The sequence below is a fragment of the Solanum stenotomum genome, chromosome 5, assembly GCF_019186545.1.
Source record: "Solanum stenotomum isolate F172 chromosome 5, ASM1918654v1, whole genome shotgun sequence".
NCBI classification, from domain to species: Eukaryota; Viridiplantae; Streptophyta; class Magnoliopsida; order Solanales; family Solanaceae; genus Solanum; species Solanum stenotomum.
Window position 1 is genome coordinate 11,038,687 of NC_064286.1, and position 18,785 is coordinate 11,057,471.

The window sequence follows — 18,785 nt, forward strand, 5'->3', positions numbered from 1 at the left end:
GTCAAGAGTGAGTGTACAAAAATAAAGACCCTATAGTAATTATGGTGATAAAAGTATAATAACTGAAAAAAGACTTTTGTAAATATCTATTACCATAAGGAATGTTGAAAGTATATTCAGAGAGATAAAGCAGTTGGAGGCCAATGTAAGCTTGCTCGGTTGCTCTGTACAAATTACATTTGCGCATTATATTGATATTATATATCCTACAACATCGGAGAGATCAAGACCTAACAAAAGAGATATATAGCTTAGCTCTTTAAAGACAATACAAATGTAAGGCCACAAAACATCTAAAGACAACTATATTTTCAATATATACGTGCCACACATTTAAAATACTCTTTAACAATACCTACGGTTCTTTAACCTTTTACCAATGACACTATAATAATATTACAATTTTAGTTGTTTTGAAGCATAATATATGTATTCACATCGATGTTATCACATCAAAAATTATAACAATACACAATTCTTAAGATATTAATCCTTCTTATTGTCACAGTAAAATATGGCACAATACAACAAATATGACACGATATTGAGATGATTAGATACTTGGGCATTTATCAAGTTTTAATGTAGCTTGCTCTAATTGAGTAATCTGACAATGTCTGCTCAATATGAACATCCATAGAATTTCTATGTGATATTTTCTATATATAAATATCTAAGTTAAAAAATGTAGGCAGAGACTATGTAAGTAAACAATTGCACATTTTTTGAGCCAATCTTGATGTAATTTTAAGTCTATCTCATTTTCTTTAATAAATTTCGATTACCATAACAGATCCCATATATATAAATCAATGTATTTATAAGTCACTTTCAAATATGATCATGTCTAATCTTGTAGTTGCCTTCATACAAAAATAAATTCGTAAAAAGAAATCTAAAGACCTATAAGTATTTTATTTTTTCCTAAAATAGAGAAGGAAAACAATAATAATGCATCCTAATGAAGAACCTGGACATATAATGGTAATATTAAATTCCAAAATAAATTTCATAAATAGTACCTGCAGAACTATATATTTGAGGATTGAGCATCCAAAGAACACTTTATATTGTGCTATCTTAAGTCAAAATTGCACAAAGTGTTCAAAAAATGCCACAAAAAAACATTATTTGATGAACTTATGTAGCCTTCCACATAGCCTAAAAGTTTAGGGGAATAAATAAAATAGGATAGATCGAGAGAGGATGTTAAGAACAAGAATTTTATAAATGACATTTTCTATCCATTCTTTTAACTCTGTCTGTCGCACTTTTATGCATAACTCTGTTTGGTTATGTGTATATATCAACCATGTAAAAAGGGTCAAACATATTCCACAACTGTACAAAGTCTCTATCCTTTGTCTTTGTGTAAGTAAACCGTCTAGACCCCTTGGGGATCTAAGTAGGAAAACAACAAAAAGGTTGGTGATTTCTTGTTTCCGACTAAATAGACTTGAACTTCAAAATTAGCTTAGTTGCGAGAGCCTATATCATCTTGCTTGGTGGCCTATTCATTGGAGCGGATAAGTCAACAATAATAGATGGCCGGAGTGTATGTCTATGGTGTACCTAGATCATCTATTCCAAAATCATGGAGCAAGTTTTCCCCATCCCATCTTACTGCAACTATATTTTAGTTATGGGAGTAGGGATTGAACAAACAAGATATGTGAAAGAAAGAAATCTAACAGACAAGGATGCAATTTCATGTCTTCCACATATTGGCGTTTGATAGGAGCCAGTAAAGTGCGTCATTCTAATACAAACACAAAGTATTTATAACTTTCAAAATTAGCACAAGAATGAAATAAATACTATTCGTGTATATCTATGAAGTGTCATATCATGAAAATGAAATAAAGGGACCCTTTTACGAGCAAATTTTGCAAATAAAAAAGTGTCAAAGCCAATTCAGGCCATTACTACAGAAACTGTAATTTATTCTTTTAGTTGTTTGTCCTCTATTACAGCTCTCTCTAATTGAGTAATCTGACAATGTTGGTCTAATCTGAGCATCTATAGAATTTCTATGATATATTTTCTATATAAAAGATCCATCAAAATTTAAATATAGGCAAAGTTTATGTAAATCATACTTTTGATTTTTTAGTACTATACCTCTTCTTATAAATTTCAAATCGATAGAATGAAATGCATTACACAAGCACATATAGTAATAAACTATTGAAGAACATATTACACCTCTTTGCAATGTTTTATAACAGAGTTTGAGCACATTGAAAATGGCGAGATAGAAGAAATTCAGCAAGAAAAAAGAATTAAATGACAACCAAACATAATTTGATCAATCCATGTATAAATAAAAAATGTTCATAACTTCACCATACGCGATGTCTCAAAATCTCTGTTATGGTACGTACAAGATTTTTGGTGGTGTGAAATTGAGAAAATAGCGTCTAAGAAACTTACATGATACTTATTCAGTTGGCAATTGTCAATTTATCATACATAGTCATGCTTTTTGAGCCATGGTCATTAACCTTACTACATTAACTACAATTAGTTAAATTTCAGATAAAGATTTTAAAATAACATCTGAAGTATATAGACCTCTAAATGCTAAAACAATTGGCTTCCATCATTTCAGCAAGCAGATTATAATCAAAACAGCACATAAAAAAATTCATAACTTTGAATAGCACCATATTAAATTGATCAAACATTTAAGCCGAAAGTTCATATTAAAAATGAGTTGATTCATACTGACCGTAAAAAATCAAACCATGCCTACCAATACAGCTTCAAGAGAATGGCAGAAAAAATGAACTGATCACTCTGTTATGTATATTATACCCTGAGAATCAAGAAGAGATATAATTTAATGTTCTTCACAATAATACCACTATACCAGCTTACATTAATCTGTCGCAAATGTGCAACTTTCCAATGCATCGAAAATTAAAGGTGAAAATTTAATCTTAGACACCCATACCATTAATTTATCATATTAGAAGAGATCACCAACCAAGAAAATGGAATCCATGATTCATACAACTTACAGAATTATATTCACAATCAATTGCCTACGAAAAAAATCACATAATTAAGTAATGCAAATAATGATGGACATTTCCAATAAACACCTCCTCACTTAGGTTTCTTAAAGAAAACATCAATGTACAGAGATAAGTTCAAACTAACAATATAATTGCAATTTGAATTACTGCATTATCAATAGACTATGTGAACGCATATAATTGGAGTTCTAAGCTAAGACTTAAGGTGAGCTCCATCAGGAGCTTTGTGAGATTAAGATAAAACATTCAGCTATTAAATTGAAAATTTGAAGAGAATGAAGAGATAGCTTGAGCAAAATATGAGAGATATACTAACCTCAAATTGCTACAATCATCAGTGGAAAGAAAGTAGTACTTCATTTGAGAGTAAAAAAAGAGCAGTGTGCATGCTTTTGGAATAAAGTTGTGTTTTGTTTTGGGTAATAAAGTGATTTGGGGATGTTGAGTGACACGTGCAACAAAAATAATAGATATATAACTAAGTTAAATGACGAATTTGTCCTTGGTTTGGAGTCAAATATTTTATCATAGATATTCATCATTTACCCTTGTATGTTGACTAATTATAAATCCGCCATCGGTCGTCCTTGGCTTCATGTTTCTATCTAATAGAAATAGAAATATAGTAGTACTACAGTTTGTATTAAGATATCTTATAAAGCATATTCATTAATATTTATTTTTGCTTAAATTTTAATTTAATTTAAGCTTTTATAATACTAAAGTCAAATTAATTAATTAGTTACTTATTAATAATCATTAAAAAGAAAAAGTTTGTTCAGTGTATAAAAAATAAATAGTAATATTATTCCCTCCAAAACATTAAAAATAGCCTTAAAACAAAAATTTCCCACTAATTCCCTTAAAATTTTCAAACCAACCAAATAACTACTCCCACTTCCCACGTAAAACTCCCACACCCAAATCCCATATCATTTTCCCCCTAAAATTATTACTTTTCCTTCACCCTCTCCTCTTTACCTTTACCTCTAATTCTTTTTTTACTTCATTTTCAGGTAATCTTTTCGGTGAGTGTGAATTTTAATTTTTTGCTAAATAATTTTTTCTCCTGTAGATTTTACACAATGGAATAGATGGTAAATAATTTTTTAAATTTAAATATTGATCTTAATTTTTTAAATATAAATAATGATCTTAGTATTATTTAATTTGTAGACATTTTGTATTTTACAAGCTGTTAAACCTAATGCATTAATGCCTTTACATATTTGAGGATTTGTTAAAATTTTCATCACATCATAAGGTTATTTATAGGGGACCTTTAATTGATTTCAGGTAAGCCTCAATTTTATTTTTGTTTAGTTAAATATTATGTAATAGTTTTATTCTTGATCGGATTTGACTAGTGCAAATTAAAGGATAATTTTACACATGAGATTGTGATCAATATAAGTAAAACTTAAAAATATGTATTTTCCTATTCCGTACACCTAGCTTTTGTTTCCATAGAAATAATCATGAAATCGTTATTATTCACATAAGTGTGTATGAGAGAACATCAAAAGAAAATTCTCTCATCCATAATTTTATATATTTTTTCAAACCAAACCTTTATATGAATTTGCTTTGTGAATAAACTGAACTTTGATTAATTTTTTCAAGACATACAAAAATATATATATGTATCAATATATGTTTATCTAATTATGTATATATTTTTTTTGTTTCAGATTGATTCGGGGATAGAGCTTACTTCACCTTGGATAAGAGATTGACTAGCAACAACCTAAATCACCAAATAAATGCAGTAGAATTTTTTATATTTAGTTGTTGTGAATTTTTTATTATTTAAAAATGTAATGTTGAAGTTATTATATACAAGTTTGTATTACTTTTATTTGACATGAGTTTGAACTTGTGAAACTTATAAATATAAATTGTTTAGTGAAATTTTATTTGCATTAAGTGTGTTATTCAATAAGATTATTTATTTATATTATTTTTAAGGCTTAATGTAAATCAAATTTCATTTTTATTATTATGATAATAATAATTTTATAAAACTCCACAAATTAAATTATGTAAATATTGATCTTATATCAAAAAAAATTTAACTCTACAAAAACAAAAATATTAAAATATTGAGATGATATTGTGAAGGTTCTAAATCGTCACAAATTGATACTATAAAACCTCCACAAATTTATTAGTCATTTTGTTGGGGGCATCGTGGAGGTTTACTAAAACCGCTACAAATATGCTCGTGGCAAGAGTAATTGTAGCGTTTTAAAAAATCGCTACAATTTAATTTGTGGGATCCCCAAAACGCCACAAATTGACAAAATGACCCCCATAAATTGAGCATTTTTTTTAGAACATTTCATGTTCCTCCTATACACTGCATCTACATGCCATTAGTTTGCTTTTAGAACATTTGGGTTTATAGCAAAAAAATGTGAGCATCGTAGTCAGATGAACTGAAATTTACTGCAGAATCTAAGCTAGTACTTTGTTGTTTACAATAATTTGTTACTCATCATGTGATTAATATGTATAAAACTCTATAATTTTCATTCACTGCAAAAGCTAAATTAAAACTCAAACAAAAGTACAATTCAACAACTAGGGGCATGTCATTCAGAAAGAAAATCAATCAAAATATGAGAAAATGTAAGGTATAAATCAGTTCACATCAATGAATATGAAATGAATTGAATACATGCTCACTCGAAAGTCATAAAAGTATAAGCTTAAACATTATTTCTGTCACGCCCCGATGCTACCCCCTAGACATAACACGGAACCTAGGATCACAAGTGACCCCAAGATAACCCTGAGTCTGGCATATCACAAGCATATTGAAAATATAACTATGTAAGCAGAAGCACCACTGTAAAGTGAATCAAAACTGAAAGGACTCAAAGTAAAAATATATCTGAATATCCATGGGAAGCAACCCCAAAAAATACTGAACATTGACTATATCTAAAAGCATCTAATACTGATGAGCTGCTAAGACAAGTCCCCAGCTAACTCTAATATTACTGAAAACTAATAATGAGCTAACTAAACCAAAAACATGAAGAAACGTCCACGAACTATGAGGACTCACCACTGAAGTTGTTGAGTATGGGTTGAAAGTCAAACTAAGTATGATCTGGATGATGAGCACCTGAACCTACATCATACAACGATGTAGCACAAAAGTATGCATCAATACTCTGAATGAACTGGACATGCAAGCTATAGATACTAAGCTGAATAATATAAACTGAACATGGAAATAGGTTGTACTGAAATATAACTGAAAACTGAGCTAGATGCCATGACTAATTACTAATCATAAAGATAACATGTTGAACTGACTACTGAAGTAAATGTTGATAACATGGTCAATGCAATAAGAGTATGACTGTGGGAGCTACTATTAACCAACATAAACCATGTGAGCTAAGCATGGAGTCTGATGGATACGCCTCATCGAGAGGACCAAATATACCTTGACAGGGGTATAAAGGCATGACTGTGGCTTGATCACTAAAAACTGATGCCCAACAGAGGGGACTTCTGAACCTAGCTAAGTTTACTCCCAACTAAATATGTATAGCTAAAATGTACTGAAATACTGAGTAGCTCAAAATACTGATATGCTATATGAGAATGCAACATATATATATATATATATATATATATATATATATATATATATACTGAAAGATATGACATTCAAATTCTGAAGAATGATTATCTGACTCATCTGCCTAGTAAGTATAATTCATGAAATGCTGATAATTAATACAAGCTAGGGTTCTGAGTTCTATACACAGGACTATGCAAAATTTCCAAGAAACACGTTATTTAGATCGTGGAAACTGTAGCAGCTAAAATCACAATAAATCCCCAAGGTTTTGGAAACCCTGGGTCTGAACAATTTATGAGAAATTGAAGAACTGACTGAATTCTAGGGATCTAATGGATGGAAGGAACCCACTAGTAAAATCCCACATACCTGGTGACAAAAACTATGGAGAAATCCTTTGGATTTCGAGGCTGAACTTGAAGAAAACCTCTGCTTGTTCTTGGGAGAAACTGTCACCTCTTTCTATTCTTTTCTTTCAAAGTTGGATGATTTTAGGAGAGGGAGGGTTCTAGGTAGTTTGTGACTAGATTATTAGGCTTAGACTGAGTTAAACAACGTAGTTTAAGCCTTCAATGACGTAGTTTAAGTACCAAACGCATAGGAAAAAAGACCAATGCAACCCTAACTTAAAAGCTGACGAAGTGACTTCAAGACAGGCTTCACAGGTCGTCTAGAGCACAATGGCCCGTCAAGTGGGTAGTGAAGATCCTCAGCTCGATAGGGCTTCACTATTTCGGGCATAATATTTTACTCCGAGCTTCGATTAGGAAATCTCGGTGGCATTGGAAATAAAATTCAGAGATCTTTAATTTGATAGGTTATAGGCCACCTAATTCATTTTGTATTGAAAGATATGATTGTTTGAAGTTGACCCTGAACTCTAAGTTTGACAAGTCTCATTTACATGTGACTTCACAGTCTGTGTGGAGCTTCACGGACCATTTAGACGTCAGTGGTCATTTACCAGTGACTTGGGGGTGTAACCTCACTTAAAACTGACGAGGTGACCTTCAATAGGGTCTTGATGGGCCGTCTAAGGCATGATGACCCATCTAGTGGGTCGTCATGCTGCCCTGCCCGATAGGGCTTTACTAAAATGAGCATACATTTTTACTTCGAGCTCTTAAATTAGGCAAATTTGGTGGCGTTGGAAAGAGAACTGAAATACCTTTAATTTGATAGGTCTGGAGCCACCAAATTCATTTTGTGCTAAAAGATATGATCGTTTGAAGTTGCCCCAACACTCAATACCTGACTTGGGTGCAACCTCCTTGACTGGGTGACTTGTACGGACCCCTAGACGGGCCATGCAAGTCACCACGGGCCGTGTAGGGCGCCGTCTAGGTGACCTCTCCCAGGGCAATCCTGGACGGTCACTCACGACATCCTTAATAAAGTGTGGTCCCCTACACGGACTATATAGGATGTCCTAAAGGGTCCATGGTCCATTTTGAATTCGTGGACTTGCCCAAAGTTCACCTTTTAGCCCTTTCTCAAAGTCTGAGATGTTACATTTTCTTCATTCTTTGGCTAGACCTTAGACATTATTTCTTCATACTTTAATATCTAGACCATAGTAAGTTGGTGTGAACTTTTTGCCAATAAAATTACGGATACAATAAAAAAGAGGAATTACTAACTTATTAGCAAATAAAAGTAAACCTCTTGTTTGGCTTATCGATTCAAATGGTAAAGAGAAAATTTTGCATCTTTTATTCAATCAAACTACTAAAATATATTTTATGCGAAGTATTAAAGACCAATAGCATGTTCAAACAATTATAATCAACTCGAAACTAAATAAAAAGTTTGCCGATGATACCTGTTTATAAAAGATATTGGTTTAAAATATCTTCCAGGCAACAAATTGTCCGATGCTTAGAAAGCTTCTTACATCTTAATAGTATTTAGCTTAATTCTCCAGCACAAAAATCATAGAACAAGTAAAACTAGCAGATATATGCTTTGTAAATAGGACAATATGAAATATAGCTTTGTTAAAAGGCTCAATCAAATTAAATTGTGCAAAGAGAGAAGTAACAACATGTTGATCTAATTTACAGAGAATCGTAATATTTTCAATCTCATATAAACTTGAAGCACCATATGTACATGTACCGCTGGTGAATATTATTATGAAAAAAAAACAAAATTAAGCTCCTACCTCCAACAATAAGACTTCATTGGTAATCAATGTAGAAATAATATAATTATCTACCAATTCATTTAACAATGCAAATTCACTTAAAATTCATAAAATATATATAATATATAACTCCATCGCAATCTTTTTCTACCTCCAAAAAAATTTAAACATAACTTTAACACTGCGATGTCCAACAAAGAGAAGATTATTGAACAGAAAAAGCTAAAGGTGATTGCTCAAGCTAAAGGTGAAATGGTGACAAAATTAAGGGGTCAATGGTTGTTCTCATAATCCACTGGAGAAGAAAGAACATAGAATAAGGAATGCAATCAAAAGGTGATTGCTCAAGCTATTACCATGGAAGATGTAAAAAATGTTGGAGTTTTTGACCAAAATGATGTTGATTTTCGATACATTAGATTGGTAACAAGATATGTCATAAAGATTCAAGAAAATTAAGCTCACTGGAACTTTACTTTATTCTTATATATCCATATATAAACAAAAAAAATATAACGTTAATCTCATAATGGTAATGGCTGAAAGGTTTTTCTTTCATTAGCTTCAATATTTAACAGTTTGAAATTCCTATTGCAGATTGGATATAGGAAGAAAAAGAAGACAACTTGGAGCTCATTTTTCATTCTTCTTATATGGATATTTACAGTTTTGCTCATTTTCGTTCTTCTTATGTAAAAATTTACTCTAGTTTTTGAAATTCCAGCAAAGAACTTCATTTTGGTGGTTAATCTTTTTTCACTTCATTTTAATGGTGTTAAGTATTGTAGCAATATAATAGAAAGATAGATATAAAAATTTAATTATTATTTGAAATATGTTACAGTAGCTAACTCAAAGAAAATTATCATAACTAGACATTGACCCACAATTGGAATTAACACAATTACACTAATAAAAAACTATCCACTTAAACTTAATTACGATTTGGACATCGACGCCTATCATGTCCGGTTTGTCTACATAATCCACAAGCTCGCTCATATACTGTAGCACCACGATCCATCTCATTAGGTATTCTAGTTGTCCTTGACCGATTGAGACGACGATAGAATTCATTACTTTCCATTCTAAAATTAGGAGATGGCCAATACGTCTCATGGCCAATTGGTGAGAAGGACCCAGAATATGTTGCAACATAATTCTCTACAGTGAAATGTTCACTAACAAAGTTTCTAGCTAGCCCTCCCATTCTATCAGTGACCTTCATGACATGTGAACATGGAAAATGCAAATCAACCCATTTTCCACAATCACATTTTTTTTCATTAAGTGAAACACAATGAGGATTACCACCATTACCATCAACCTGTATAGATCTAACCTCATATACCCCTGTGGGTATATTCCAATAAAAAACAAAGTGCCTTTTTGAACTTTCATAGTTCTTTTCCCACTTCATTTTGAACCTTTCGGTCCACAATTCATCTTGTTCTAAAAGTTGTTGCGCTTTTTGAGACCTACGAGTGTATCGTTCAACAGTTTGCTCTAATGAAAGTCTAACCATAACAGTGACTGGCAAACCTCGTGCTTTTTTCAACACTCCATTGAACGACTCTGAAAGATTTGTTGTTAACACTCCCCATCTTTTTCCACCATCATGGCTAACAGTCCATTTGTCCAAGGGGATTTCCATGAGATATTCATACGCTTCTTCATTTTCTTCTCTAATTTGCCAAATCAATGATTCAAATTTTCTTACTTGATAGGCTGAAGCAGCCCTCCACATCAGCCTACTAAGATCCTTGTTTGGAAATCGAGATTGAAAGTTGCTCTTAAGATGCCTTATACAATATCGATGGAAGACTCGAGGCTCCTGAAATCGGTGTAACTCCTGCAAACTAGTCAAAATTCCTTTTGCCCTATCAGATATAACACAAATATCTTCTCTATCTTTTATCACATGTGCACTCAAATTCCTAAAAAACCATTTCCATGCCTCTTTCGATTCTTTGTCTACAATAGCAAACGCTAGAGGAAGAATGTTATCATTTCCATCAATTCCAACAGCAATCAATAATTTGATCTCATATTTTCCATACATATGAGTTCCATCTACTGAAATAACAGGACGACATGTTCGAAATCCATCAATGCATGACTTGAAAGCCCAAAACACAAGTTTAAAAGTTTTTATCTCTAATGAACTAATAGACTCTTCGTGTTTCCATTCCACAACTGTTCCATGGTTAAAGTGTTGAAAAGCTGCAAAAAAATTGGGTAGGTCACTAATTAAACGATTTCTTAAAGTCACCATACATCAATTCAAACGCGCGTTGACGTCCAAGCCACGCTTTTCTGTATGTTATTTGATGACCAAATTTTTCATGAACCTTGGAAATGACATCTACCACCAAAACCTTAGGATTTTTTTGAATTTGATTTAGAATCAAAGATGCAATTAAATTGGTATTTAGGTTGGCATGACCTCTAGAAAGCCCCTCAGTCTCACATCTATGATTTTCAATATATTTTCCTATTTTCCAAAGGTTATCTCCAATCTTTCGTCCTCGGAGAAACCACAAGCAACCCAATAAAGTATGAAACTTGCATCGTACAACCCATAAACTCTTGTTTGATGTCACCACCTTGAACTCTTTATTTTTTTTCAAACTCCAAATTGTCACAGCTCGTTTTAATTTTTCTTTACTATTAAAAAACATGCCTTTTTTCAAATCTCTTGTGGCATCTTCAGACCAGACCGAACAATACTCCATCTCAGATTCACATGTAGACATGAAAACGTCTTCCTCATTATCCAATGTTCTAAAATAGGGTACATCATGATTTTGCACTTCAGACACATCTCGTTCAAATTGATTAGGAAGATTTATACCAATATCATTTTGAGAAAAATCTCTAGCATCATTGATATCTTCATCAGATTCACTTTCACCATCATCTTTTGAAGGTTCATCTTCCTCCGAACTTTCTTCACTAATTTCAGCATTTACATCACTATATGGATCAAAGTTGGTCTCATTTTCTTTGTGGAAAAAGAAATTTAATTAAATTCTAGAAAAATTATGAGACATAGAAGCTTGTTTTAAAATCAGAAATTTATACTCTAAAAGGTTATTTCTTAAAAAAGTTAAGGTAATTAATCACAAAAAATATCACTATCTATCTATGAATGTATATTTATAATGTGTAAAATTATGTTATCAACTACTTATATTAAAGTTCAGTAAAAACATAAATTTGTTGTTTTACCTGTCCTCATATTCCCTCGGGCTATTGTCAACATGTCTTTGGCTACTTGAACCTTCACCAAATGATCGTTGGTCACGCATTAACAATTGTTGGAATTGTGGTTGAGCAATCGGTTCTGCATAATGAGGTTGACTAACCGTGGCAAATCCATGATTTTGAGCCAATAAATTCATGTGATAACCATGTTGACCATTAATTTGAAATATATCATTTTGATTTGTTGATTTGGTCTTTACATACATTTCCAAAACATTTATGTCAATCTTATCCGCAAAGTTTTGAGGTATAAAAAAAAATTGTAGCAAAGATTGATCATCCTCAATTTTAAACTCAATGAACCTTGTATGGTTACCTTGAATCGAACAAGGATATTTTCCCGAAATATCCATTTGAATATTTTCACTAGTTGTACCCATTTTCTCATGTAATAATTCAACCAATTCAACATACTTCATTGAAGTATACATGCTAATAATCATTCTAGCACATTCAGTATACCTGAATCCGTTCATTTCAGTAATTATTTCGCCACCCCAATACAAAGCAACCATCACAATATGTTCAAAATTCGCCATTTTTATTCCTACACATAAAAATAAGTCATCTTTTTAATTAATAAATCAGAAAAATAATTTGAAAGCTATGGTAAAATAATAACATAATATGATATATTGACTTGACTTATTTAATTCATACCTTTGTGAATATTGTTTCAAAATTGGGCTACACAAACAAAAGCTTGATTGAATATTGTTGGAATGTGTTATGTTACAACAAGGTTTATTTTATAACCATATGTCTGGTCAGTTTAAAAAATGAAAAAGTTGACTTTAACATAGTGTCGTAATTGATAATCACGATTTAATGTAAAAACGTGATCTACAGTAACGTTTTATGATCTGTAAGATTCCAACATAGTAGGATTTGATTCTTAATTTGCAGAATTCGATGACCCGTGATTAAATCTACATAAAACGTTACTGACAGTCACATTTTATATATAAAACGTGACTACCAGTAACGTTTTATAATCTGTAAAATTTGCAACATTCGATTCTTTAATTGCAGAGCCCGTGACTCTCACTTTAGTTGTAAAACGTGATCTACAGTAACAAAATATAAAACGTTACTTTGAGTAACGTTTTAGCTCTAAAACATGATTCAAGATAACGAAGTATAAAACGTTATTGACAATAACGTTTTATTTCTGTTTGCTCCGTGAACTTTTGCCTTTTTCCTATTAAATTTTTTAAAATAAAATAAAGTATAAAACATTACTGTGAACCACGTTTATACTAATTTTGTAAAAAAAATTTAAAACATACTATTTTGGTGAATTAATTTAAACAATGGCTTATTTTGGTCAAAACTTCAAATGTTAGGGATGCAAATCTAAAAGTGGGTGTACTACGTATCTATTTAGCTACAACAGTAGGACACATATCTAAACACACATCAATTTCATAGACTTAAATATCTTTATTTTTTAATCTATAGACATTAAGCATACATGTTGAAACAAGATATTTCTAATATAGTAGTGTATGAACAAAATCTATTTCCTTATAACAAATCTTAACTTTTAAATTTGTATTACTTTCTCCAATTGTCATTCATCTTTACTCTCTGTAAAACTACATCAACATTTTCTCTTTTCAAATGATTATAACCTCATGCAGTTTTTGCGCGCAATTCTAATTATTCTATGAAAATTCAATTTAAATGACCAAAAAATAAAATGCATGGGTGAATAGCTTGCATTCTTTTCACATGTTCATCATTATTAAATCAAAGTATTGTATAATGAACAATGTATATCCTTAAATCTGACGGCTGCTTCACTGAAGTTACTGCATGTTATAGAAATAACTAAAACCAATTATATATAATTTTATTATATAAGTAGTACTCTGTCAATGAGATGGATGATTACAATTTACAGCTAAAAAAAAAAAAATACTCTCTTTATTTCGATTCATGTGGTATTCTTTATTTAGTTAGTTTCTTTTTTAAGAAAATAATATTTTAAATTTTGTGTCCAGTCAAATTAATTAAGACACTTAAATTAAAACAGAGGCGAAGTAATAATTTAATTTTAAAATATTTATTAGATCCTTAATGAAATGATTTATTACCACAAAAATATTTATGATTTTTCTTAGGTCATAAGTTTCAAATGACATTTTTAATCCTCAATCTCATTTTATGTGACACCTTTACTTTTTTTTAGTCAGTCCCAAAAACAATGACACTTTTATATATTTATAATGATTTAACTTTAAACTTTCATTTTACTCTTAATTAGTACATAAATATCTATGGTTTGTTTTGGACCACAAGTTTAAATTTTTTTTCTTACATTATTAAACTTCATGTCCAAACAAGTACCTTCACATATATCAGAACAGAAAGGGAAGAATAGCATGGTGCACAAAACATTCCACATTGCAGGGTCTGGGGAAAGGTCACATCTCATGAGGTATGATGTAGACGATCGTCCCTAATGCAAGCATTAATAATTTGGCTTGAACCTGTTATCTATAGATCAGAACAACTTTACCGTTATTCTAGAATTTCCCTTCTTAGAACATAAAACCTATTTCTTAAAATTCTTGTTCAATCAAATATCTTCACAAAATCAGAAGGGTGAGAATATTATTCCCTTGAGATTCAGACAAGTTTTTCTTTAACTGCAATTTTTCATATTTTTTTCATATTTTATATATATTGTCAATTATTGTGACTTTTAGTACTTTTTAAATAGTTTTTAAGTATGTAAATTTACTTCAAAAGATTCTAATATTCCATGCCTCAATTCATGGTAAAAATATAAATTGTTAGATTATCAAAATTCAAAACGTGTCACATAATTGAGTCAGATAGACAGACAATATAGTATCATTTAATACCGTAATACTCTCATGGTAGTCTGCATATGCGCACGTTAAATGAAAGAAGTCAAATCATGCATGTGAAAACCCTATTATAAAAGACCTTGCATACTCTTCATATTTTCCATCACAAACTCTTTTATCATCTCATTCTCTCTTCATCGATTTTAGTTCTTTCATCCTTGCATTTCGCTCTCGAGACTCTTTTATAGAATTCCAATAATTTCTCCTGCTCCTCAGAAGACCGCAAATTAAACTTTAATGGGAAAAATTAGCATTTCCCTTTTGCTCCTTATCCTCTCTACAGTGATTGCAGTCGAGAGTACTAGTACTGGTCGACTACATCCACGCCTCCCTACCTTCGTGGAGACTCAGTGCAGAAAAACTCGTTATCCGGAACCTTGTGTGACATTTCTATCCAACTATGTGAATCCTACATCACAAGATCCTCAAGAAGTAGTTCATGCTGCCTTGAAAGTAAGCCTAGTTAGGGCTATACATACAAAAACTTACATAAAAAATGTTCTCAAGGAGCATAATAAGAAAATGAAGGCTAAGGATCATCAACCAATAAAAGAATGCTTAGATAAAATCAACGATGGCATTTCCCAACTCACAAACTCTGTAATAGAGCTTCAAAATTTGAATTTAGATGGGCAAGAAGAGTTTGTATGGCATCAAAGCAATGTTCAAACTTGGCTTAGTACAGTATTAACTGATGCTTACACTTGCTTGAATGGTCTAAATTCAGGCCATTCCAAGGGTGGTAAAGTGAATGCTACAATTAAAGCTAAGGTTCTTAATGTTGCACAAGTTACTAGCAATGCTTTGGCTTTGTTTAATGGATTTGCTTCTAGATATAACTCTTCTCATCATGGCTAGGCTAGCTATGAAAATAAATAAATATTAATGATGTAGTCTTGTCACATATGGTATGTATTGGTCAATTAATTATTCATTGATTTTATGACTTGTTTAATGGTGTATACAACTTTTAGTATTGTCGGTGTAATTTTATATGTTGTAGCATATTAATTATTTTTCAGGTGATTAGTTTCAATAATAGTTTATACGATGTAACGATCCACATAGTCGTTTTGTGATTTTTGAGTGTTTTCTATGTTTTATCCCTTCTCATACGTAGTTTTAGTGTGGTATTTATGGTTTGTGGGGATGGATGACACAATTTTCGAGATTATTGGGTGAGTTTTAAAAGAGTTTTTCTGTTTGGAAAGTTGATAAGTTTACTTAAAGTCAACGTTTGAGGAAGATGAGGTTGAAATGAAATTCTGATACTTTTATTAGATTCAAAATGTGTTTTTGACTCGGGTGGATGGTTTGTATGGGTCCCAAATGGCTCAGGTGTGACTTGGACCTTTTGATATATTTCTAGTAAAGTTAAAAAATAAGTTTGACCACAGTTAACTTTCGATTAAAATGATATCATATCACTGATTTGATAATTTCAACATGTTTGAAACATGTTAATTTATAATCAATTTTCATATTTGGTTTGTGTCTGGAATATTCTAGATGATATTTTCAGGCACTTATAAAAAGGTAAATAAATAGGGAGAAGGAGAGGAGGGAATCCAGCAGATTGGACCCAAGTAGAAATTTTTCTACTATCACCTTTGTGATTAAAGTAGAATTTTGAGAGTAGAGATTATGAAATTGAACCAACAAAATGTAACATATTGTTAATTCCTAGAAGAAACATGTAAAAATTTGTAGTGGTTGCACTACTAGTCATGTTTGTTTCTTCAACTTGGTCATGATGAATTTAGATTTGAACTATTTCTGTCACGCCCCGAGCCTACACCCTGGACGTGGTCGGAACTCGAGAACCATTGCTGGCCCCAAGCGAACCCTTGACCTGACTTACTTACTCAGCGGAAGACTTTAAGCATTAAGAAAAGGATTCATATGCTAAATAACTCAACTGTCTCAAACTGAACTCATAATTTTTTAAAAATAAATATTTAACTTAGCCAAAATGGCAACTCAAATCTGAACATAAGCCAATAACAAAATGATGATGAATGAACTAACATTTGACTGACTATCTATGAAGCCTCTAAAATAACTAAGATGGATGTCGGAACAGGCTCACGACATCCTAATGAACTAAAATGATAAAGTAATGAAAAAGAGGGATCATCTGGAATGCAAGGAGGCTCACCAACAACTCTGAAGCTCAACTAGATTAACGATACGCTGGATGCTGATCCTAGTTACTTGCGTCTACATCATAAGACGATGCAGGCCAACTGGAATCAGTACATTGTATGTACGAGTATGCGAGTTGGAATGCTAAACACAACTTAAGCTTGAAAAGAATCGGAAAAGAACCGAAGAACTTACCTGGTTCAACTCAATTCAACATAACTGAACTCATTTCAATTTAAAGCAGTTTAAAAACAAGTGCAATATAAGGAAAAACTGTTTAAAACATGATGTCAACTCTGTGTATTTAGAAATACAATAATAACTATGTATGTATGCAAAGATACAATATGAACTCTGTTTGTATATAAAAATACAAAATACTGATGTGGGAGTTTCTCTAACCGACAACCATCACTTAAGAGCTATAGTGATGATACATCATTTTACCTCACGCTACCAAGGACCATCCTATACCTTGCCGGGGGTATAGAATCTAACTCACTAAGTGGATCTACTAGTCTATGCTAAAAAGCACTAAAGAAATCATCTAAAAAGTATGACCCTTTTCTACTCATGGTGGCTACATGGTTTATGGGGCTGTGAGTTGTCTATACTCTCCTCCATATCTGTGCTCAATACTACTCCCAAAAATATAATATTAGATCTTATGTGTAAAAACATACTTCTTTCTGTGATTTGAGATTAGTGCTCAAAAACTTAGCTTAAAGGCTATCTTGGAAATCAAAGTTTCCTCTCTTGCTTCATTTAGAAAGCGTCTACTCTTTTCTGAAAACTAGCACGAAAGCTCCTTGAAAATCGAGGTTTCCTTTCTTGTTTAAATGCGAAAATATTTTAAACCCTTTGGGAATACATAGCCCCCATATACTTTTGAAGAAATGAACTTCAACGTTACTCTTTACTGAACTCAAAACTTAAGTCTTAAAACAAAGTTGAAACGTTTGCAAAAGACTTTTGGAAAACTTTATGAACTTCTCTTAAATTGACTCTTGACTTCTCTTGACTTGACTCTTAACTTTCGTTGAATTGAATTTATGGATTCAAGGATCGTGATTTGTGATAGGAAGGATCTCATGATGTTTAGGAACGAATTTAGATAATTAAACATGAGAAAAGACCAAAAATCAATATTTGAGAGTGGGTCCGCGACGTTGTGAAGCATTTAAATTATGGTTTTGAAAATAACTTTTGAGGCAGAACGGTCCGTGACCGCTCCGCTCCGCGAAATGACTTTTCCCAAATCTGGGGACGCGGAGGCACTGTCAAATTTTTATCGATGAAATTTCTTCTTTGCCGAGTGCTTTTGGCGACCTCATGCTTCTCTTCGAAAGGTACAAAAGACATAACACATAAAGCATGATATCAAAGGCGAGGTAGGGCAACTAGGCGAATCGCTGAGTGGTTCGGCGAGCTTGTCTCAGCTCGCCGAAATGACTCGTCGTGCCTATTATTAACCCAACTTCTTAAAATCAGCCCCGCAACCCCCGAAAACGCAATTTAAGCTCCAATAACACAAATCCAATTAAGACCCGTAACATAAAAGCACTCCCTATTGCAAATTAATTTAACTTAACGCACTAGAATGCGGGATTTCACCATTCAGACAAGAGTTATCAATTAGGAATAGGAAATTAAGAAATCCGATCCAATCAGAGAGGCCCAACAAAATTCAACAAGATTAACAGATT

General features: G+C 32.0%; 1 protein-coding gene across 1 annotated transcript; it reads left to right on the plus strand.

Annotated features, from left to right (window-relative positions):
- Nucleotides 1-15,171: 15,171 nt before the first annotated feature.
- Nucleotides 15,172-15,792, plus strand: LOC125865242 (21 kDa protein-like). Its single transcript, XM_049545448.1, has one exon. It carries the CDS (start codon nucleotides 15,172-15,174, stop codon nucleotides 15,790-15,792), a length of 621 nt encoding a protein of 206 aa, XP_049401405.1.
- Nucleotides 15,793-18,785: the final 2,993 nt, after the last annotated feature.